At 53.0% G+C, this 21,197-nt stretch overlaps 7 protein-coding genes across 7 annotated transcripts; 3 read left to right on the top strand and 4 right to left on the bottom strand.

The window, feature by feature from the left end:
- Positions 1-1,511: 1,511 nt before the first annotated feature.
- K437DRAFT_223760 (DUF500-domain-containing protein) lies at positions 1,512-2,789 on the bottom strand (the record flags this gene model as incomplete). Its single annotated transcript, XM_013387962.1, has 3 exons — positions 1,512-1,958; positions 2,028-2,083; positions 2,147-2,789. The coding sequence occupies 3 exons, from the start codon at positions 2,787-2,789 to the stop codon at positions 1,512-1,514; spliced, it is 1,146 nt and encodes a 381-aa protein (XP_013243416.1).
- A 655-nt stretch (positions 2,790-3,444) lies between these two features.
- Positions 3,445-5,022, bottom strand: K437DRAFT_268187 (Coproporphyrinogen III oxidase; the record flags this gene model as incomplete). Its single annotated transcript, XM_013387963.1, has 3 exons — positions 3,445-4,644; positions 4,713-4,891; positions 4,980-5,022. The coding sequence occupies 3 exons, from the start codon at positions 5,020-5,022 to the stop codon at positions 3,445-3,447; spliced, it is 1,422 nt and encodes a 473-aa protein (XP_013243417.1).
- Positions 5,023-6,327: 1,305 nt separating this feature from the next.
- On the bottom strand, positions 6,328-8,061 carry K437DRAFT_268188 (uncharacterized protein; the record flags this gene model as incomplete). The annotated part of the gene is made up of 3 exons (XM_013387964.1): positions 6,328-6,434; positions 6,503-7,681; positions 7,746-8,061. The coding sequence occupies 3 exons, from the start codon at positions 8,059-8,061 to the stop codon at positions 6,328-6,330; spliced, it is 1,602 nt and encodes a 533-aa protein (XP_013243418.1).
- Positions 8,062-8,665: 604 nt separating this feature from the next.
- On the top strand, positions 8,666-11,206 carry K437DRAFT_246661 (uncharacterized protein). Its single transcript, XM_013387965.1, has 4 exons — positions 8,666-9,159; positions 9,224-10,159; positions 10,221-11,105; positions 11,191-11,206. The coding sequence occupies exons 1-3, from the start codon at positions 8,773-8,775 to the stop codon at positions 10,962-10,964; spliced, it is 2,067 nt and encodes a 688-aa protein (XP_013243419.1). The 5' UTR covers positions 8,666-8,772; the 3' UTR covers positions 10,965-11,105; positions 11,191-11,206.
- An 80-nt stretch (positions 11,207-11,286) lies between these two features.
- Positions 11,287-15,835, top strand: K437DRAFT_256281 (uncharacterized protein). The gene is made up of 3 exons (XM_013387966.1): positions 11,287-12,676; positions 12,736-14,285; positions 14,351-15,835. Exons 1-3 carry the CDS (start codon positions 11,624-11,626, stop codon positions 15,720-15,722), a joined length of 3,975 nt encoding a protein of 1,324 aa, XP_013243420.1. The 5' UTR covers positions 11,287-11,623; the 3' UTR covers positions 15,723-15,835.
- Positions 15,818-17,848, bottom strand: K437DRAFT_223834 (pseudouridine synthase; the record flags this gene model as incomplete). Its single annotated transcript, XM_013387967.1, has 5 exons — positions 15,818-16,046; positions 16,114-16,463; positions 16,533-16,613; positions 16,674-17,381; positions 17,447-17,848. 5 exons carry the CDS (start codon positions 17,846-17,848, stop codon positions 15,818-15,820), a joined length of 1,770 nt encoding a protein of 589 aa, XP_013243421.1.
- A 1,029-nt stretch (positions 17,849-18,877) lies between these two features.
- K437DRAFT_268192 (TPR-like protein) lies at positions 18,878-20,781 on the top strand (the record flags this gene model as incomplete). The annotated part of the gene is made up of 3 exons (XM_013387968.1): positions 18,878-18,969; positions 19,066-20,315; positions 20,387-20,781. 3 exons carry the CDS (start codon positions 18,878-18,880, stop codon positions 20,779-20,781), a joined length of 1,737 nt encoding a protein of 578 aa, XP_013243422.1.
- Positions 20,782-21,197: the final 416 nt, after the last annotated feature.

Consider the following 21,197-nt stretch of genomic DNA (forward strand, 5'->3'; position numbering starts at 1 on the left):
CCGTGTTCAAAGGCCAGCCGAAAGGAAGCGATGCAGATCATAGTGAATTTCGTATGACCTGTGGAGCCACTGAGCATCTGAGTTTCGACAAAATTCGGACACGTCGCAAGGGCCAAAAGACGAGAGAGCATGACAAATTAGGCATATGCTTGTACTCCGGAATTCCGCCATGACAGTACATACGCTTAGCCATGGAGATGTCCCAGGATAGTGTGGCACACTATCGTCCACAAGAGGCTTAATAAGCGACACATCCTGAAGAAGGCAATGGGCAATAGGCCGTATGCAGAGATGAAACGGACACAATGGTATACAAAAGCATAATGCAACGTAGACACCCCGGCGGATCCCTAATTTCAACTAGTTGAAAGATCGGCATCAGCACAATCCATGGCGTCCGGCGAGAGTAGGCCGAGGATAACTATTGTTGAGCCTACGTCTGTGTTCTGTCTCTGCCTTCTGCACATATCTCATTTCACCTCGGCAATTGTCGCTTAATCTAAATCGAAGCCACATTGACAGTGCTGAAGACTGAGAAAGTGGATGGACTTCACGAGTACTCGCGCTTTCTTCGCTGTCGTTTTATTATTACTTCTGCCGGCCTCTGTCAACACATTGGTCATGTTTGAAACTTTGTGCGCTTTCTCGTTTGTGGCTGGCGTATAGCTGATGTAGGAAATGCATGTGCAGGGCCTCTGACTGAACGCTCGTCAAATGACGGGACTCCGCCATGCAATCACAATAAACGAACGCCCAGCGCTTTGCAAGACATGCAATCATTCGCAAGGGAACCCTCACACTTGCCTCTGAAGCATGGCCGATCCTGTGGCTAACTTGACGCAGCCTTCCCTGTATCATCAGCAATTGACTGCATCAGGAGAAAGCTCAAACCATCGTAACACCCGATCTTCAGGTTCAGTGCACCCAGACATGAGACACTAACTACGCCGCCGCTGTGACGCCGCCGCTGTGGCGAAAAAAGATAGCAAAGTTGACTAACTCGTTCATGAAAAACCCGCAGCTCCTTTTCCCGTCGTCTGTCTGATGATGAGCATGCCTGCCGCAGGTTGATGCTCATGCGGGGCACGTCGAATAATGGTTGTAGATGGGAAAGCGTATTCAGACTGACAGCATCATGCCATCTCCCCAATCTGATCTCTGGTTCAAAGGTCATCGGCACGTACCATAGCCTACGCTCTTGTCGTAATCGCAGCAAGATGCCAAGGCTGGTGTTTCATAGCATCGTGCTGTAATGAGCTCAGGCGAGAGGTGGTATTGCCCAGGGGTATGAAACCAAAAACACAAAGCAGCACGACATATGTTGGCAATATGCACCTTACAACAACTCGGATTTCACAACCTAAGTCGTCATCATTCTAGCCTTTCGTTGTGTTCCTTCAGCCTTGCATTTTCCGCTTCCGCACGTTACTCAACGTTAGGTATGGTCGCATCGCTGCGGTGGAGCATCATTTAAATCGCCTGCGACAAAGTTGGTGTCTGCATACTAAGACTCAGGTATAGGAAGGAGGCAGGGCCAAGGCTTCATCCGCGCTCTGCGGCGGCCCTATAGAAGGAACAAAAGGCGCTGCCCTTGCGGTCGACGAGGATGCTGCAATCGCAGCTTCAGCGTCTAAAGCAGCTGGCATTGGTGGCAAGCGGCGTTTGCCTTCACTATTCAGCACGCCGCCTATCGGAACATCCGTAGCAACTGACCCCCTCGCCACAGAAGTGTTTGCAGTTAACAGCTTTTGGTCCTCGTCAAAGTCTCTGAGGTCGTCAGTGGTCTTGCCGCTCGGAATATCGGTAGTGCCCATCACCTCGATTTTTCCCTCAGCGGAATAGAGTGTTGCAAGCAAGGGCCTTGCGCCTGTGGGAGGAGGGAACGTCCTACCGTCGCCTGACAGAATTTGGGTCGCTGAAACGTCAGCATTGTAGAAGCGGCGGTTCTCGTCGTCTCTCTGTCAGGGCAGTGTAACGTTGAGGTTTAGGCAAAGTATAGGCGCAAAGCTGGGAGTGCTCAAGCTCACCTTGAGAATGATCGTGCCTTCTATGGCAACGCCGGCATACATGCCTTTGCTTTTGACTGTGATCAGATATGTCCCACTTCAAAACAGCGATTCTTTTCCAAGCCGCACTATCTCCTTACCATATGAAAATACTGGTTTGGATTTGTCCGTCACGCCGACATCAAGCTGCGCAGCACTTCCAATAGGCCCAGCGGTGATTGCAAAGTCAGCGCCGACGCTTACTCTAGGATGTGCAAACGCTTTAACGGCATCCTCAGTCCTAAGCACCAGAACGACATCGTACACGTCCAGTCCGATGGTATATCCGACGCCAGCCGTATGGATCAGCAAGCCGCTAGGGCCGCTCCATGAGCCATTCGGCAGACGGGAGACGACAACGCCTGAGCCGCCAGCTCCGGAGAATCCAAAGCCCGTGCGGAAGACTGTGAAGATTGCAACGCCCCTGGCTTGATGAAGCACGGCGGCGGGGACTTGGCGAGTTGCCCGCTCATTTTTCTGCTTACGTTTGTTCGTTGCACTGGCGTCGTCACTGCTGCTCTTTTTTCCGCCTTCTGGAAGTATCATGCTCGCACTGTCGAGTGCAAAGCTGCGCAAAATGTTTCCGGCCTTTTCGCACTCCTTATCCAAACCGACTGGCCAAAATTCTGAACCACCGACACGACGAGACTGCTTGTTGGCCCAATTGCCGACGGGTGCCAACCCACGCCAGGAGGCCGTTTCAGCTTTCTTTGCGCCCTTCTTGAGCTTTTCAATCACTTTCATGGTGGGCGATCGACGTTGTTTCTGCCCTGAGCAATGGATCAGTACAGCCAGCCAAGCACTCTGCAGCGAAGTGAGGGGAATATCGGGATTGACTAGCACTCAAGAGCGTTATTTATACGGTCGCTCAAAGCCGCACTCCTTTTCAATCAGCGAGTCCATGCTGGATCGCCATGCGTAATGAGGCCGAAAGAAACTGCACTCAGGTTGATGAATTAGGAGGACCGGGGAACAATCAGCAATTTAGTGCGTCATCGATGTCAAGCCAATTCTGTTCCCTGGGTCGAACAAGATAATAAGGCAGTGTGGCAAATTTGGCATTGTCAGCACTTCGATTTCCCGAAAGTAAGAAAATTTTCTTTGCTGAAGTCTGCACAGCATTGATACTACCATTCAAGATCTAGCATGAGCCGAGAGCGTGCTCATCAAGGTACCCAAGACGGACCACCAAATGAAACATGCCCCCATCTCCTGAGTGTGCAGTACACTACTTTCTCATACCCCTATACGTCGGGACACCACCCTGTATATCGAACAAGCTGCATGATGGTGCTGAGTTTCCGCCTAAATATGGAATTTGAGAGGCTGTGTGCGCTTGGTGAAGTCAATCGTTTGGAGCTGCTTCGAAAAAGCATTTTAATAGTATGCATTGAACCAATCACACCCAGTCCTTGGGATGCCTAAGGATTTCCATGGTCACCTTTTCATGCTTCCCTTCGTCTTTTGCTCCTCGTGGCATGTCGGTCTCTGCCCCGCTCCATCGCTCCATGTACTCCCACCGTGCTTTGAGCGGAAGGCTCATCAGAATACTCTCTAGTCTGGCACCAGGGGTCTGCAGGCCAAACTTGGTCCCTCGGTCATAGACGAGATTGAATTCGACATACCGCCCTCTTCTGATCGCCTGCCAGGCAGCGTGTGCTTCGTCAAAGGGAGTGGTCTTGCGCCTTTGCAAGACTGGAAGGTAGGCGGGAATGAACGCGTCACCTAGACTGCGGATGGTGGCAAAGAGCGACTCTTGATCATGCGCATTGGATGATGACAACGGGCGAGTCGCCTTATCACCATCGGACAAAGGAATATAGCTGTCACGCTGAGCCGCGTACGTAGGCAAAGTGAGGTCGTCGAAGAAGATGCCACCAATCCCGCGTGCTTCATTGCGATGTTTGATCCAAAAGTACTTGTCGCACCACTTCTTCCAAGCCGGGTAGAAAGCAGTATCGTGACGGTCGGCTGCAGCTTTCAGCGTATGATGAAAGTGCTTGGCGTCATCATCGAATAGGTAGGTTGGCGTCAGATCTGTACCTCCGCCAAACCACCAGGCCACAGGTTCTGTCGCTCCACCTGTAGTCTTTTTTGCTTCCTCGTAGCGCGGATTTGGCGAGCCATCCTTAAGTGTCGGTGGATGTGTCAGCTCAAAGTAGCGGTAGTTAAAGTGGACGGTCGGGGCGAATGGATTGTGCGGGTGCACGACCAGCGACAGACCAGCAGCGTAGAAAGGTAGCCCAGACACCTCAGCATCAGGTCCGTCCAACATATACCCTGTTTTCTGAACCAGATTACCATGGTCAGCTGACATTTGCGCAATAGCTGCCGGAGGTAGAATGCCGTGTACGACGCTAATGTTCACGCCAGCCTTGTCGAATGTTTTGCCATTTTGCAACACACATGAGATACCTTCCCCTCCTTGCTTACGAAGCCATGCGTCGACCAAGAATGTCTCCGCCTGCTCTTCAGCCGCGAGTGCTGTGACTATTCGGTGCTGGAGGAGCTTGACGTATGTTTCCATCCGCTGTCTCATTGGTTTTTGCGTGTCCTCGATGACTTTCGGGTCCAGGTGAGAGATGTCGGGGATGGAAGGCTACATTCACAAAAAGTAGTGATTGAGTGTAGGTGAATGGATTGGGTAATAGGTCCAACTTCGTTCACCTTTGAAGATTTCCACGCATCCATTGCAGACTGCTCGCATTGCAACGCACTATTACTATTCGATTGCAGAGTCGCAAGAGCGGCGGCTAGGGCTAGCCCCCCCGCTGCCAAAGCCCCGAACCGCTGCCCTAGGGAGATTAAACGCTTTCTCGCCGCAGGGTTAGAGCTTGTGAAGCGCCCTGTCGAGCCCAAGAGCCGTCGAGGTGAGACGAATGCAGGTCAGTCACAGAACAATCGCAGAAATCCTGCGCATTGCTGAGAACTTACGGTGAAAAGGGGCTGGAAAAGACAGGTTGCGTACGCTATTCATCTTGGCGCAGCTGCTCACGCATGGCGCTTGAGGCAGGCCCGCCGCTCTTGGGAACCTGGAACAGATCATGATGCGCCCTTCAAGTTTCGAAAGCGAGTGTCACACGAATAGTTGGGCACTCCGGAGAACAGCAGCCAATGGTTTCCTGTGCGTCAAGAGATTGAGGCACAATGTCCAAACAGCCAAGCAGATGAGTGAAGTGGCGAGACTTGAAGGCGAGACGTTCGCGAAAGATTGATGGAGGTTCAAGCGACGGCGAAGCGATCAAGAAAGGTACCCCTGCCCGGTTGGCGGTTGATACTCAAGTTTTGAAATTGTTACATAGTGGTTTCGGTCGCTCGCTCAAATCTCGCTTTCGGGGCCATAGGGCCTTGCAAGTGTGTAAGGTACTATCGAAGGGGCCCACTTTTTTTAGATTGATCCCGTTGTGAACGTTGCACTTTCATATTCAGATGTTCTCGATGTTCGAGCTCCTGACCATTCATGCGACTACAGCGCTTCAGCCTTGCTGCTAAAGTTCCTCTCCTGACGCAGAGCGCCTCCCGCGTTCGGCTGTCTAATGATCTTAAAGTGGACGCTTGGTTCAGCTCCCAGCCACGACGGGCGGAAATCGTGTTGCTCTCCAGTTGCCAATGACTTCTTCGAGCAGCGAGCCAGTGTTGACATCGGAGGAGCTGCGCAAGGCTCTGCATGCCCGAGAAACCGAAGCCGTACAAGCTCACGAGAAACTTCGAGCCGAGCTGGCCAAATTCAAGCAAGATGAGAATCTTCTGAAGATAGCGCAAACGCTAGTCAAGGACGAAATTGACAAGCTCCGTGGCGCCTCCTGACGTTCAATTAACCGCAGCATACCTTTCCAGGCTCACATAGCATCTCCATGTGCATGATACGAGGCGGTGAAGGACATATCATCTGTCCACTTGGACTCACTATACGGCTCCTCTAGATCAGCGTAGCAATCCAAACGCATGCCGCCAGCCGCACAATGGACGAAGGCAACCATATCCCCACCAACCTTTCTGGCCCTGCCGAACCCTCTGCACATCCAAATGCGCGCGGCGAGTCTCACGTATCGTCAGCACGGTCATGCGATTCCCAATGGCTCTTCGGTCCGGCGATCGCGAGGCGTCTCATAGCGAGTTCTTCGGTGGGCAGCCTTCCTCCAATACTAATAACGCTCGGCAAACATCCCTCCGCCACAGAAGATAAGCTTAGCAATAGTCATTCCGGACGAGGCGGACATTCTCGCAACAGTACATGCATAAATAGCGTGATGAACGCGAGGCTGCAATAATACACTAGCAACTATCCACCCTTGTTTTTCAGCTTTCTCAGCCAAATAGGCATCTTAGAGTCACGATTTGCAAGCGACTTGACTAGATGTTGCTTGACGGACATCACCGCTCCGGTCTCTATAAAGGATAAGGAATGGTCAGCATTTGCTCCTTTTGTATTCGATGAGCTAGTGCACGGCACCTACTCTTGCCAACTGGCGTCTCCTCCCGTATCCAGAATTTTTCTGAGCCTGCGCCGCTGCTCTGCTCCATCCCAATCATGATTCGCCGCTGATCCAGGTGACGCAAAACAGCCCTACTGTAGACGCGATTTGGCCAAGAATTGTGTGAGTAGCGTTGCACATGCGGCGAGCACCAGTCGATGTGGCTACCGTTCGGTGCCATGGTGGGGACGCTCTCCGCACTGTCAGACTGGGTCTTGATCATAGTTGCGACGCGATTTTGCCAGCCCTCCCGCTCAAGACGTTTGACAGAATTCCAATTAGCAGACTCAAGCAGCTTGCTGGCCTTGAGCAGGGCATTGAAGCCCGTCAAGCCGAGCGAGCCTGTCATATCGATGATCTTCTTCAGCATTATGTGCTTTAATTGGTTCTCTGTGCAGCCTGGATCATCGCCATTGTTTCCCTTGAGCCCCTCTTTCACCTCTCCATCAATAGCAGCCTGCTCGTTCTCATTTTTGAGAACATCAAAAGGTGGCTCGGGGAAGAAATCCACACCCTTCAGCTGGGCTGGGCCGGCTTTTACGGTCGAAACGAGCCACTTGCGCGTCTTGTCAGAGCGACAAATTTGTAACCCGGTAATGTCGTGTGCATTCATAGCAATCAAGAAGCTCTGCTTCTCGCCGTCCTGGTCTTTGTAGCTCCACTCTGCCATGTGTATTGGGAGCTGAATGGGGTATGCCGCCATCATTTCAACCTCCAGCGAAGCAGCGTCGAAGCGAATCTTCTCGCCATCAGCATCCTGCTCGATTTCGCCAAGATCCTTCGGAAAAGTTGCAACCATGGCGTATTTCTTTCCTTGGGTGAGCGGCAATGGCACTTTCATAACTGGTTGATTGAGGGTTGGCGTGGCCACGGAAATCGTGAGTGCTTGGAGACTTGCGTTCTTGAGCAAACTCGGTAAATGCAAAGGAGACACTGCAAAAGGCAGTTCGAGTGCTGCCCCAGAGGCAAGCGCAATACCTTTGGGCTTCAGATGTATATCCGGGTCGAAAAGCTCGTAGTGAGAATGGTTCCGAGCAGTCTCCTCTGATTCCCCTGCACGAGCGGCAGTGGCGAACAAAAAGTCTTCGTTGATCGCTGTCAATGGCATCAAGTCGATATCTTTCCATGCATGTGCTGGCATACGCGAATGTTCGAACACAACTGTCGTGCAGATATTCCTATCAGCAAGGTACACACTACACTTGAAAGCACATGTTTGACTCACACGTTGTCTCCGCTGTCCCCTTGCTTCCTTTTGCTTTCACTTTGACAATCGCATCGATAATCCATATTGGTGCAAAAAACGAAGTAATCTTCTCCAACTTGACAATCTCCTCTTCGAACTTCCTTTGGAATATGCGGAATGGAAGGATTCTGAGTAGTGTATACAACACTCGTGGGAAGAACGCGACCGACGGTGCTTCCTCATCGAAGAAGCCTTGCACAGCTGCAGCTCGAAGAAGCGATATTGCGACACTACTAGGCACCAAGAACGGGAGTGTTTCCACCCGCTCTCGTTTTGCTTTCAATTCCCTTTCCATAAGGCGGCCCACAGCACTACCGGAATTTGTAATGACCGCTCGGCGCCGACCTGAGGTGCTGAAGCTACGCACTTGGGACCAATCTTGAACGCATGTCTGAAGTATTCCATAATTCGGCTCAAGGGGGAAAATCGATTTGTTGCTGTTCTTTTTATTCGCCTGATCGGTTACACGGAAGATGTGTGGTCGTGTGAGCGCTTGCAAATGTAATTGGCGCAAGGAGCCCAGGAAGAAGCTCGACGCCGACCTTTCTTGAGCGCCTCTGAGCATTTCTTCAAGCTCTGGCGATCTCGTAGCAACGATTGAGCCGCAGGGGTTCAGCCCGCTTTCCGTCCGCAAAATAGATGCCAAGTCCCGTAAGGATAAAAGACCAAGATGGAAATCAAAGCTTGCGTATGACGTTGGTTGAAGACATGTTGCCGAAATGTATGTGCAGAACGGTCTTAGGTCAAGTACGCAATCTGGGTATTGGCGGAAAGCGGCTGAGATCTTGATGAGCCAGATGAGATGCGCATGCGAATCACAATGGAAACGGAGTATATAATCACTGCAACTTTCACTTAGTCAGCAATGCACCAACTAAAGCTTCATCCGCGCATAACAGTCGCTCATCTAGCATCACAATCGCGTGCGGCTATTTACAGCCTTATAGCACCACGCTGCGCAACCTAAAGTTCCCTTCGAAAGAGAAAAAAACGCGAAAGGTCTAACATGGCACCAAAGGCAGCTAGCGGTAATCGAAGTGGCTCCGAAGCGCCGCTCGCAGCATCTGTTGGCCTGGGTTCAAGCAGCACAGTAGCAGCTGGGGGTGCAATGTCAGCATCGGGCCTTGGAACAGGGGCTTTTGCAATTGGGGGAACAAGCAGCGGCCTTATAAGCATCCCGCCCAGTATCTATCCGAAGGACAGCATCAAGGACGTCGCGGAGCAACTCGGCCTGACTAGTCTCCGAGACAACGTTGCGGCAGCGCTAGCCAGCGATGTAGAGTACCGGATACGAGAAGTGCTTCAAGATGCAAGCAAGTACATGCGACACGCGAAAAGATCGCAGTTAAGGACAAGTGATATTGATGCTGCGTTACGAGCAAAGAATATAGAGGTGAGTTAAGGAAAGGCTCGCCGCTCATGGCTTTGTTGCCGACACCCACTCCCTGTTCTTGCAGCCTCTGTATGGCTACTTCCCTTCGTCCAGTGGGCGTTCATCTCACCCATCTACAGCCGCTTCGCTCGCTGGTCCATCCTTCAGAAAAGTGCAGACGCCAAGCGGGCCGATCTACTACATCGAGGACGAAGAAATCGATTTTGAAAAGGTCCTCTCCACAGGACCAACGCTGACATTGGGCAAGGGGGTAGGGTGGTCGGCGCATTGGCTGGCGGTTGAAGGCATTCAACCAGCTGTCCCACAAAATCCGAGCCCGGTCGAACTTGGGCAGGCCAGCGACCCGCCTTCCGCTGCAGCGGCAACGGCTGCTTTGAACGGTGACTCTGCGTCTCTTGTCGTTCCGCTGGCTGCAAAAGCCAATTCTGCTAGGGTGGTACCCATGACTCCAATAACACCAGGTGCAGGAGCCTCAACAGCAGGACAGAATGTGATAGTCAAACCTCTGATCAAGCATGTCCTTTCGCGCGAGCTTCAGCTCTATTACGAGCGTCTTACGACTGCAATACTTACTCCACCATCTTCCGCAGACACTGAAAGCGGAGATACAGATGCGGATGATGAAGCAGACGCGGATGCGGATGCCTATGGAGAGGCCGAACCTTCAGCAATCGACAACGATCGGGACACGTCGATGGCATCGGCCGCCAATCAACAAGAAATGCGACCTTCCAGGACCCGCAAGGCGTCCGCCAATGGAATTACAGTGCCTTCCAAGACATTGGCTGCATTCACAGCCAAAAGTACCGGTAACACGGTTCGCGACGCTGCACTCGCCAGCTTACGAGGCGACCCGGGTCTACATCAAATTGTCCCATACCTAGTTCAATGGGTGGGAGAGAGGATCAGCTTTGGACTTCTCGACGAAAACCTGCTTGGACAAATGATGATGGTCGTTCATGCTCTGCTGGTCAATTCTCACATTCACATTGAGCCATATGTGAGTACAGCCACAGAATGACGTGATAAAGGACCTCGCTGAGAGTCTCTTCCGCTTCTAGCTCCACCAAGTCATGCCAAGCATCCTCAGTGTTCTTTTGACGGCGTCGTTGGGGCCCATGCTGAGTGTGCAAGATCCATTTCTGGAAACATGTACCAAAGCCTCAACGCCAGCAAAGCGCTCAGGTTCAAACAGCTACCAGCTACGCGCTCATGCTGGCGCACTGCTGGCTTTCATAGTTTCTCAACACTCGGCAAGCTACCCGTCCCTCCGGACTCGCATCGTCTCCACACTTATCAAAGCCTTGCTGGCAGGAACAAAGAGGTACATCGATCCAGATAGCGAGGACCAGCCGCCCAGGACAGGCGCAGAAGCTCTGGCGCAAGCCGAAGCGAAGAAGCGCGCGCCAGCAGAATCAGCAGGGACGAAACTGGGCGCTGTCATTGGTTTGCGACGGCTAGGCAGCGGCGTTGTTCGCGCCTTTCTTTTGGGCCCGAAAGGTGTGCAGGAACCGGAAAAGGCAAAGAACGCATTGCGCCTGCTTGGACTGTGGCTGAATGACCAAGGACACGTTGCGGAACAATCAGCCGCTTGGATCCTCAAGGAAATTCGTGCAGCAGCTCACGGCCTCACAGCGCCACTGCTTCCAGCGGTCGAATCGATTGAAGACGAGAAGAGGGACTTCGAGGAAGTGTTTGGAGTCTATTGGGCTGAGCGGCTAGGAGGAGATGTCAGAGCGAGGAAAGGACTCTTACTTGCCTTGCACGATGAGCGTGTTGCGTCCACTGCTGCCCATGCACAATAAGTAATCCACACTGTTGACGAATGCACCACAAACTCGGCAATACCTTTTAGTGGCTTGTAGCGATCTGGTACGTGCAATTTCCAGAGCAGCCATAAATAGCATATGGCTCGATATGTCTGGCCTTCGTGAATATCATGCTTAGTAAGTACCAGTGCTGTTGGGTTGGGAGATGTGCTTTTTGAAAGCGCTGCTTAATGGGCTTAAGCCGTACCAATTTCGTTGGCAGTATTCCGTATTCGAAGTCGTTATGTAGTATTAGGTTTAGTGCTGGCTTTTGCGTCAGTCTTGCACAAGTCTTCACAATCGACTTTAGCTTCGGACAATTTAGCATATAATTGCGACATGCTCACTGATCTCTACCCGTTCGATTCACCTGCAAGATCACCCAAGCCATCTATACATGTGCACAGTTTGCCTTGTGTGCAGCTGCACAACTTGTGATCGTTACAGCGTCGTAACATGGGCTATGCAGCCCGGTGCGACAAAGCCAACAGCGCCCTAACCGCTGACGCTGTTCAAGCAAATACCCGTACCAACGTGATCAACAGCCGCTGCTGGCTGGCCTCTGGAAGGCAACTACAGTCGATATGGCGACGAGTGGGGCGTCGGTAGTTACAGGGCCACCAGTGCCCAATGGACTCGTCTTCAGCCCGCCTGCCATGTCCGGCTCGCCTTCCAGCATGACAATGAGCATGAGCATGGGTACTGGAGTAGGTATGGGCAAGGGCGCGAGCGTGCTGGGAATCGGCGCAAGTCCCAGCATATCTAACTTGGGTGTCATCCTGCCGATGCACGATACTATGGTACCGCTGCCAGCATCCAGTAGCTTTCTCACACCTTCGATCAGCGCGAGCCACATCGACTTGGCTGCCACTGGCTTGTCAAGGACAGCTTTGCCGAACAACCCCTTAGCGTCCGCTGCCACTACCCAAGGATCTGCCAACACCATGTCGACCTGGACGACACCTGCTTCAAGTCTGCCACTGGAAGTCCCGCTCGTGGTGGATGCGCCTGGAATTGCCGCACCTGCCAATGGCATTGCTGCAGCCGACAAAACCCCGTGGAGCGCACTAATCGTCCTCATGCCCAGGGATAATGCCGCTATCACACCGCGGTCCCGAGACTTCATGCGCTCCGTCGTCGAACCCGTTGCCAACCGGATTCTAGAAGTTCTCGCAGCGTCTAACGAGACGGCCGTCAAAGGCGAGGGTAAAGGCAAAGCCAGCGCTGCCGCGGCTGTATCGGCAGCTGTCTCCCCCAAACCTACGCTTCAGATTGGAGCAGTCCTCTACGGTACACGAAGGACTTCAAAATTGAAGCATAAGGATGACGAAATGGACATGCTGGATCATCTGATTGATCCTCCAGCGTATCCCACTGCTGCTCTGAGACGGATACCGCTGATGCCATCAGAGGCATTCTTGCAAGTCATGCAAGACCCCGCACAGCAGACAAAAGAGACGCCGAAGGCTAGTTCTGTGTACGCCGACCAACTATGCGCCAATGTGAACTTGGACGTTTTGTTTTTCAGTCTTGACGAAGAAGACGGACTTGGCGGCGGGATCCAGGCCGAACTCGATGAAATGTGGTGGTCCGGTGCGGATGATGAAGGTCCAAATGGCTCTCAAGGCTCTGGAATTGGAAAACAAAATGGGGCTTCCCATGAATGGGATGGGCTCTTATTTAGCGAAGGCCTCGTTGCCGCTTTAGAGGTGAGTGCATACCCTCGTTATTTTCAGAAAGCCTGCGGGCTGAGGCCATGTCTGTACAGATGCTCCCCGAGGAATCACGAAGACCGGACCATCCGTTCGTACAATCGAGGCCCCCCGCGACCTCGTTTTACCTCCTGAACATCTTGCCGACAACCAATGCTCCTCCGAATCCACACCACCCGCCCTCATCCTTTGACGCACGCTTGTCAGTCTCAACTTTACCGGCACTGCGAAACGAAAGAAGTGTATACGACAACTGGACATGGCCACAGGCAGCAGCAGAGCTTGTTGCGCGAGGCGTATACGTCTCGACAATCCTAGTGGATACAGAAGACCCGGGTGGGGATGACGCGCTCAGGAAGGCGATCGCCGCTGGTGGCAAAGACGGTGGGCTGCCTGGCAACAGTCTTCCAGGAAAAATACATGCGACGCTTGTCGGCCTTGACGCAGGCATCGGATCCGCCGTGACCCCTGTGCCTTGCGATCATCCAGCCTCTATTTTCTCGCCGAGTAATGAAAAGCAGGCGAAACTGCCGGAGCACTGCGCATTTTCTTTCTCGGGCTTCTCTGCTGCGACAAAGCATCTCGGCAGTGGCTCACACAAGTGTCGACGACGCTTAAAAGCAAATCACAAGCTGCTTGACGCAACGGGAGCAGGCTCTAGGGAAAGAAGAGCATCACTAGCTTGCCAGCAAGAGCAGCAGCAGCCAACAAGTGACATAGGGCCGAATGCCACAAATGAGCAAACGGGCACCAAGATGCAAAGTCTTCAGCCGCAGTCACTACTTACCCAACAGCAGGCGCAGACACAACAGCCGGCACAGCAACAACCAGCACAGCATGCGACCCGCATTGCAGCCGCCGCTCCAAATGCGGCTGTGCTGAATTTGCCGGATCCGCGTGTGGTGCAGCAGGCGCTTGTCCGAGCAATGGAAGGCAAAGTACCAGGCGTCGATGGGCCACTTCTACAGCGGTTTGGATTCTTGATTCAAAGCCTTGCAAATATGAGCAAGACTGCCGGAGCCTTAGTCAACGCCAAAAGGGCAATTGAGCAACAAGGAGCAGCAATTGCAAACGCACCACAGTGGCTATTGGATGTGTCGTTGGGCATACTCGAAGGATTCAAAATTCAAATCGCCACATTACAGGCCAAGGTGTATCAACAGGCTTTCTTCTTTGCGAAAGGAACCGGCTCCCAAGCTAATCTGGTCAGCATTGCGCAAGCGATCATGGCACTCGAGCAACAAGCACGCAGCTCTGGCATTCGACTGGGTGGACTGATGGACAAACAGCAGCAAGCTCAGAACAATACACAGTCGCGACCTCCGCAATCGCAGCAACCGCCGCAACAGCAGATACCGAACGGTGTTTCGACACAAGCACAATCCTCCGCTCTAACAGGCCAAGCGCAGCTGCGCGACGCCCAGCCGCAGCAGCAGCGGCAACAGATTCCATCGGGCCAGTCTGGCCAAACAGCTCCGCGTTCAAAGATTATCTGGGAGGGTCCTATTAGCTGGAGCATCCAAGATCCAAAAGCTCCGAATGGACGCCGAGAGATTATCACTTCTGTTTCAGCGAGTTGCATGAACGACGTCGCGCCACAAGCATTGTGAGTCTTCCGCCTCCTATTCGTTGTCCGCGTCGCTAATTCTGATCTAATCGGGTTTCTCCCAGAGCGCTTCCATGGCCAACCGCGTTGACAATTAGTGCAGTCTCGCCCGTCAATCAAGGGCAACTACGAACGGTGGCCTCGAAAGGAATCCCTGCGATTCTGTTCAATCCGACCAAGGGACCAGCAAACATGCAAGGCGCAGCGCAGAGGAACGCTGCCAATTTCAATACCTATCAGCAGCTGGCAAAGGCTCTCGAATTGAAGAAAAGTGCCGCTTTCGTCAAGCACGGTGGCAACACCACTGGATTTCTGCTCATGGCTACACTCACCACCCCGTCTGCAGGCCAACCACCGTCGGCGAAACTGTTAGGGCTGCTCTTTAAAGAGCCCATTCCGTTTGACAAGGTGCTAGCAACACCGCCCCAAGCAAACCGTGCGCAAGCGGCGTATTCATTGACAGCGCACCAGTCTGGAGGAAACCCACCCGCGCAAAGCCTTCCAGCGCAGCAACAGGTGAGACCTCCCTCTACAGTGCAAATGCCTGCAGATTTTCTTGTAGCTGCTTCAGCGGGTCAGGCATCCCAGGGTCAATCTCAATCCACAAGCGTTTGGTCAAACCCATCACAGCCATTGCAACAGGCACAGCAACAGGCACAGCAACAGGCACAGCAACAGGCACAGCAACAGGCACAGCAACAGACACAGCAACAGGCACAGCAGCTGATCCAGCAGCTCTTGCAACGCACCCAGATGAATGGCAGTGTGCAGCAGGCAAATGGGTTGGGAGTGTCACAGGCGCCTTCACAGAGCACGATGAATCCAGCGGCATTCCTTTCACAGTTGGACCCCGCATCGCAGGCAAGGCTGCTCGCTGCCGTACAGAGCGCTGCTGCAGCGCGTCACAACCCAAACTTCCAGCAGAGCCAGCCACAACAGACACATGCACCATCGCAGCAAGACTTTTCGGCCATGCTTGCGGCATCACACGATCAGTCGCAGATGCACACTGGTCAGCAGATGCAGTTCCAAGCAGTGTTGCAGCAACAGCAACAGCAACAACAACAACAACAACAGCAGCAGCAGGAGCAGCAAGAACAACAGCAACAGCAACAGCAACAGCAGCAACAGCAACAGCAACAGCAGCAACAGCAACAGCAACAGCAGCAACAGCAGCAACAGCAGCAACAGCAGCAACAACAGCAACAACAGCAACAGCAACAACAGCAACAGCAACAGCAGCAATTGCTTCTTCAGCAACAGCAGGTGCTGCTGCTGCAGGGCAAAGGACAAGCACCAACGTTCACGATGCCGTTCGGCGCGCCATCTGTGTCTGCACAAGCGCCTTACGCACAAGGCACAGGCGTCGGAGGTGTGACACAAGGTCTGGACATGGCCGTACTCGCTCAGATGTTGCAACAGCAGCAGCGACGGTAGAACAAAGCCCATCGTGATCAAGCTTGCTGCACGCTTCGTGTTAGTGTAGAGTACATTGTGCTGGCTATCGTATATCCATGTACATAACCTGATGCCTATCCATCAAGCTCGGCCTGATTACCTTTGAGTAGGGCTTCAGTGTCCTCATCATCGCTGTCTGGGTCGTGCGCACTATCAGCCTGTCCTTGAGCGCCCTTTGGCTTATGTTCTCTCCTGTGTTCGCCAAGCTTCAACAGGCAGCTCTGCGGAATCACGCCCTTCGGGTTGAGATACTCAAAGTCTGATCCGCTGAAGACATCAAGGTAGTTAAGCCATTTTCCAAACCTATAAATAAGTGTGGTCAGCATAAATGGTTGCCAGACATCCCTCCTTCAGCCCCCAACAAGCTCACTCTGCTGTCTCTTCTTCAGTCGAAAAGATGCGGTCGTAGATGAATTTCTGCTTGAAAGTAACCATATCCGCCTCATAAGCAGTGTACTCGACCGGCTCTCTTAGTTGCTGACCCAGCTGAAGTCTCTCGATCTCCTCGACGTCCCCTTTAAGCTTTTCCATTTTGTTTTGGATGCCTTTGTTCGAGCCCTGGATGCGCTTGTTGTACGTGTCAAAGACTGGGTGCTCCAGAAGCAGACCAAGACCTGGAGCCTTGGGCACATGCACTCGGGCTGGTCCGTAGGTCTCGAGGATCAAAGAGCTTGGGGCATTCGTGCGGCCGACAAGGACCAGAAGGCCAATCATCTTACGCTGCAAATAAATGAAGCGGCATTGAGGCTCTCAGTGCCTGTACACCTGCCTCCAGGGAAGATTACTCACAATTTGATGCAGCATGAAAGATTGTCCGTGCAGCTTGATCGACACCCACTCAGTGTCCTTAATCATCATTGGATCTGAGATCTGCCAGGTTTGGAAGTGTCAGCTTGTCTGTCCTGGAAAACCATGTGGAACTAGACTTACCGAGAGCTTCTTCATGAATCGATGAGCGCTTCTCTCTCTGAACTCTTTTCCGACAGTAAAATTGTGGAAATTGTGGGCCCCGTGGTACTGCCCGAATATCTTCTTGATACGCTCCAACTTTTCCTTTGGCATTCTCCACTTCTTCTTCTCAAGAAGGTCCTCAGTGAAGGTATGACTAGTACCTTGATGTTCCCAAAATGGATGCTTGAGAATCTCGTCCCAAGATGGAACAAGCTCGCCATTGGGTGTTTGGTTTGGGCTGGATGGATCAAAATCTGAACCACCGGTCGCGGCTTCGGCACCGTCCTGTTTCCTCGACTTCTCTTCGTCTCGCATCTTTGCCAGCATCTCGTACATCGCAGAGCCTGGCTTCGGCGGTAGAAAAACGTACGTCGGCAGAAGGTACTCGTACATGCGCGAATCGCAGCTGACCCGCGCGTCGAACGAGTTTTGAATGCGGGTGATGCCCCAGATTCGAATGAACTCGGGTAGCATGCTGTTCACTTTGCGGATGAGTGCAGCCCCCTCTTGCTCTGACTCAGACGTTGCCGCAGCTTGTTGAAGAGTGGTGGCGCTCTCCAATATTCCAGCCATATCTCCTGCCTCTTCGTCTTGCAATGAGGGGGGTTCGAGTATCAGTTTCAGCGACATCAGGTTTCCAGCAGCGTGAACTCCACGGTCTGTTCGTGCAGCTCTTTGCAGCCCAACCTGGACGTTTCGAGGCGATCTCGTTAGTGCTCAGCGATAAAAAGCGGAACAGTACTGCCACGAACCTTTGTTGGGTTGACCGCATTGTCTCTGCTGACAGCTCCAACTTGGCAGAAACAGTCGAAAATGTCTCCTTCAATCGTCTTGACACCAGGGTTGATCTGAAGACCAGAATAGCCTATTCCGCAATATCCAAAGGCAACTGCGACTTTCCTTTTTGGCAGACGCGAACCTGATTCTTCCCCGGCACCTTCATCTGCTTCCGCCGGCACACCTTGGCCGTTGCTGTTCGGAACTCCCCGATCCAAGCGGTAGTTGCCACCCTTGTTGCGATCTCGGCGCCGATCTGGGCGCTGTTGCTTTCCATCCTTGCTTTGCTTGGCGCCGTCTTCTTCATTCTTGCGCTGGCGTTTGTTCTGACGAACATCATCTTTGGCAGCGTCCTCAGATTGACCGGCCGATGTCATGAAAGACTTCACTTCGTGACTGCTTCCAGCAGAGTTCGTGTGTCTCATATCTTGCCGCTCCTCCGCGCTGTCACCCTCGTCCAACGCCCGCTTAGCGGCAGGAGGCTGCTGTACGTATGACATGATGCCTGAAAGCAGAGCCCGCAACTCCGATGCCCAAGTTGAATGCTGTCTGTTTGTTCCGGGGAAACCCTTGCTATACACTCTCCACAAAGGGGTTGACCCTGAGCACGAGGTAATTTTGTGCAAGACCTGATGGATGAGTAGCTTTTGTGGTGTTGCGGTGTGAAGCGAAGTTGAATTGGGTGAGATCAGCCAAACGCGAGCGGGTCTGAAGACAGCTCTGTGCCCACCCTTGCTGAGCAGCGCAGGCAAGGCTCGCGTACGATGAGCGAGAGACGTTGTCAGTTTGAGAGAAGCAAAGACAGAGGCTGTCCTGCCGGCTGTCGAGTGGTAGATGTGCCGACCTATACCTCACTGACAAATGATGAACGCGTTGGTGAGACGAATAACTGTGCACCCACTTTCATCAAGCACACTTTTGAAGGCGTGAAGCTGGACGAGTGCCGAGGCGGCCAATCAGTTAAACAAGATCTTCGATGACGGTGACAGATTCTGCGATCTGGCTCGCAATGGATCAGACGATATTCGGCTTGCACCAAGCCTAAAGCCAGAATCGATGGCAAGAAGAGAGAGAGGTGATAGAATCAACCTCTTCCTGCTGGAATTTCGAAAGGTGTGCTGGACACCAAAATATTTCGGCCGAGAATGAAAGATATTTCTTTTTAAGGCTATCTCAGGCAAAACAAATTCTCCGCCGCCGCATACTTGCTCGCTCCTCGGCACGAACCCATCACGTGATACTCAAAGAGAAACTTAAGCAGGCCGCAGGCAGCATGCAAGTCTCACCCGGCCGTCGCTCATCTTTTAGTCGCACCTTCTCGCCTCCATATATAATAGCATCTCCTTCGCGACAGGCGCTCTGCCCGGGTAATGATCATCGTGGAAGCATTGATGAAGAAAGACGACATGACAATCGAGACAAAAGAGTCTCAACCGGTGGCTGCCGCCACAGATGACCATCTTGCGGCCGCGGGGAATTGCAGCGCGAAGAAAGCGGCGTAAGTAGACCGCACCCTTTGTCGTGGGAAAAGTGTGAACTGACGATCTGGAGCTCCCGAGCCACGTGCTCTGCTTTCTAATTCTCGCGACGACAGACCGACTCCGGAAGATATTGTAGAGGCAGAAAAATGCAAGGCCGAGGGTAATGCTGCTTTTCAAGCTGCCAGGTGGCAAGACGCGGTCTCGCAGTACTCCAAAGCGATTGACCACGACTCCACCCAGGCCGCCTACTACACCAATCGCGCCGCAGCATATATGTCACTGAAAAAATTTATACCTGCGCTAGCAGACTGTCAGCAGGCTTCGGCACTACAGTCTGATTCTTCAGCCAAAACGCTCGTTCGTATGGCCCGGTGTCACTTTAGTCTGGGACAAGTGACACAGGCGCACAACATTCTTTCCAAAATCATCAGCTCGGGCGCTTCGCCATCAGCAGCCTCTACCTCTTCGGCGACGACCTTCTCGACGGACGAAGTTGCGGCTGCAAAGAGCTTAGAAGCGCAAGTCAAGCGCCTCTCTACGCACCTTGACCAATATGCGTCTTATCGTAATTCGAAGAACTGGACGCTCGCTAGCATTGCACTGGACAAGGCAATGCAAGAGATTGGCGGCGAGGAGAACGCGCCGTTGGCCTGGAAGATGAACAAAGCGGACTTGCTTTTGCGCAAGGGTCATCTCGACGCCGCAAGCTCTGCTGCGACAGACTTACTGCGCTCTGACTCGCACAACTCAGATGCACTGGTGCTTCGTGCTCGCGTGCTCATGGCGAAAGGCGAACTGGCGAAAGCGATTGCACACGCGCAGGCTGCATTGAGAAGCGACCCAGATTGCAAAGCGGCCCGCTCTATTTTGAAAAAGTCGAGGAAGCTGGACAACATCAAAGCTGAAGGGAATGCAGCATTTAAGGCGGGGAACATCGAGGACGCGATTGAGAAGTACACCGCGGCGCTGACGGCCGCAGAGGAGGATGTAGACGAAGACGGCGAGCTGAAAGGCCTCAAGGCGACGCTATTGTCAAACCGCGCAACGGCCAACTCGAAGTTGGGCAAGCACGAAGAGACTGTTGAGGACTGCGATACTGCACTGCAGCTCGACAGTGGCTACGTCAAAGCCCTGAGAACAAGGGCGCGGGCGCAGCTCAAGCTGGAAAAGTACGAAGAGGCAGTGAGGGACTTCAAGCAAGCCTTGGAGGAGAGCTCGATTGGAGTTGATAGGAGCGCGGAGACGGAAGCCCTCAGACGGGAGCTCAGGAACGCCGAATTAGACCTCAAGCGATCCAAGAAAAAGGATTATTACAAGATTCTAGGCGTAGAGAAGTCTGCTACCGATGCAGAGATCAAGAAAGGTGAGATCCAATGTGCGCGAACGAGCTGAGGGGTTGGTCCGCGTATGCTGAGACTCCTGGATTCCACACAGCCTACCGAAAAGAGTCACTCAAGCACCATCCTGACAAGGGTGGGGACAGCGAGAAATTCAAACTGTGCAGCGAGGCGTATTCGATCCTCTCGGACGATACCAAGCGTCGCCGATACGACGCGGGAGCAGACGACCCAGAGAACGAGGCAATGGACCCATTCGGCGGCATGGGAGGCATGGGAGGCTTCGGCGGTCACGGAGGCTTTAGCGGCATGGGTGGCATGGGCGGCATTAACCTCGCCGATATTCTGGGTAGCACGGGTGGTCATCCCAGCGGATCCAGCTTTGCAGGCGCTGGTGGCCCCTTTGGTGGCGGAGCTGGTGGCAGTGCATCTGGCTTTGGGGCCGGCGCGAGGCGGCGTCCTGGTGGAGCGGGCGGTTTCCATGGATTCTAATGAAATGCGAAGATGCGTTTCATAAAGTGCCTCGCATACTGCTGCTCACTTCAGGCACGGACAGCCAGGCAAGCATGAGGGAATTGAGCTTCAGGATGACTCGACATCGGAAGAGCAAAACGCAGCCGAGTTTTCCTTCCCTCGCGAGAGCGTCTGATGTTCAAGTATCGCCCATGTCAGCTTGGCTGTGAAGTTAATGCCACCTTTGTCGCTTCCTGTACGAAGCCATTGGCCATTCACTAACCCCCTCGAAAAGGCAAAGCTTTTTGGGTATAAGTTTCTCCGTTCGCCTTTCGTGCCTGGTCCCTAGAGGGAACCAAAGTGGGGAGACGAGAGATATGCAGGGAGATGCTCTTATAGGAGCCGCGGCCCTTCTCAAGTTCCCTTGCCCGCGAGTGCCAGACGGGGCGGCGTTT

This window comes from Tilletiaria anomala (assembly GCF_000711695.1).
Source record: "Tilletiaria anomala UBC 951 chromosome Unknown K437scaffold_37, whole genome shotgun sequence".
Lineage (NCBI taxonomy): Eukaryota > Fungi > Basidiomycota > Exobasidiomycetes > Georgefischeriales > Tilletiariaceae > Tilletiaria > Tilletiaria anomala.

Excerpts from the sequence above, each read along its gene's own strand:
- K437DRAFT_256281 (XM_013387966.1), top strand. The coding sequence starts at position 11,624 with ATGTCCGGCTCGCCTTCCAGCATGACAATGAGCATGAGCATGGGTACT. Across the intron at positions 12,677-12,735 it reads GCCTCGTTGCCGCTTTAGAG|ATGCTCCCCGAGGAATCACG; the intron begins GTGAGTGCATAC and ends ATGTCTGTACAG. Across the intron at positions 14,286-14,350 it reads GACGTCGCGCCACAAGCATT|AGCGCTTCCATGGCCAACCG; the intron begins GTGAGTCTTCCG and ends GGTTTCTCCCAG.
- K437DRAFT_246661 (XM_013387965.1), top strand. The coding sequence starts at position 8,773 with ATGGCACCAAAGGCAGCTAGCGGTAATCGAAGTGGCTCCGAAGCGCCG. Across the intron at positions 9,160-9,223 it reads TACGAGCAAAGAATATAGAG|CCTCTGTATGGCTACTTCCC; the intron begins GTGAGTTAAGGA and ends CTGTTCTTGCAG. Across the intron at positions 10,160-10,220 it reads ACATTCACATTGAGCCATAT|CTCCACCAAGTCATGCCAAG; the intron begins GTGAGTACAGCC and ends TTCCGCTTCTAG.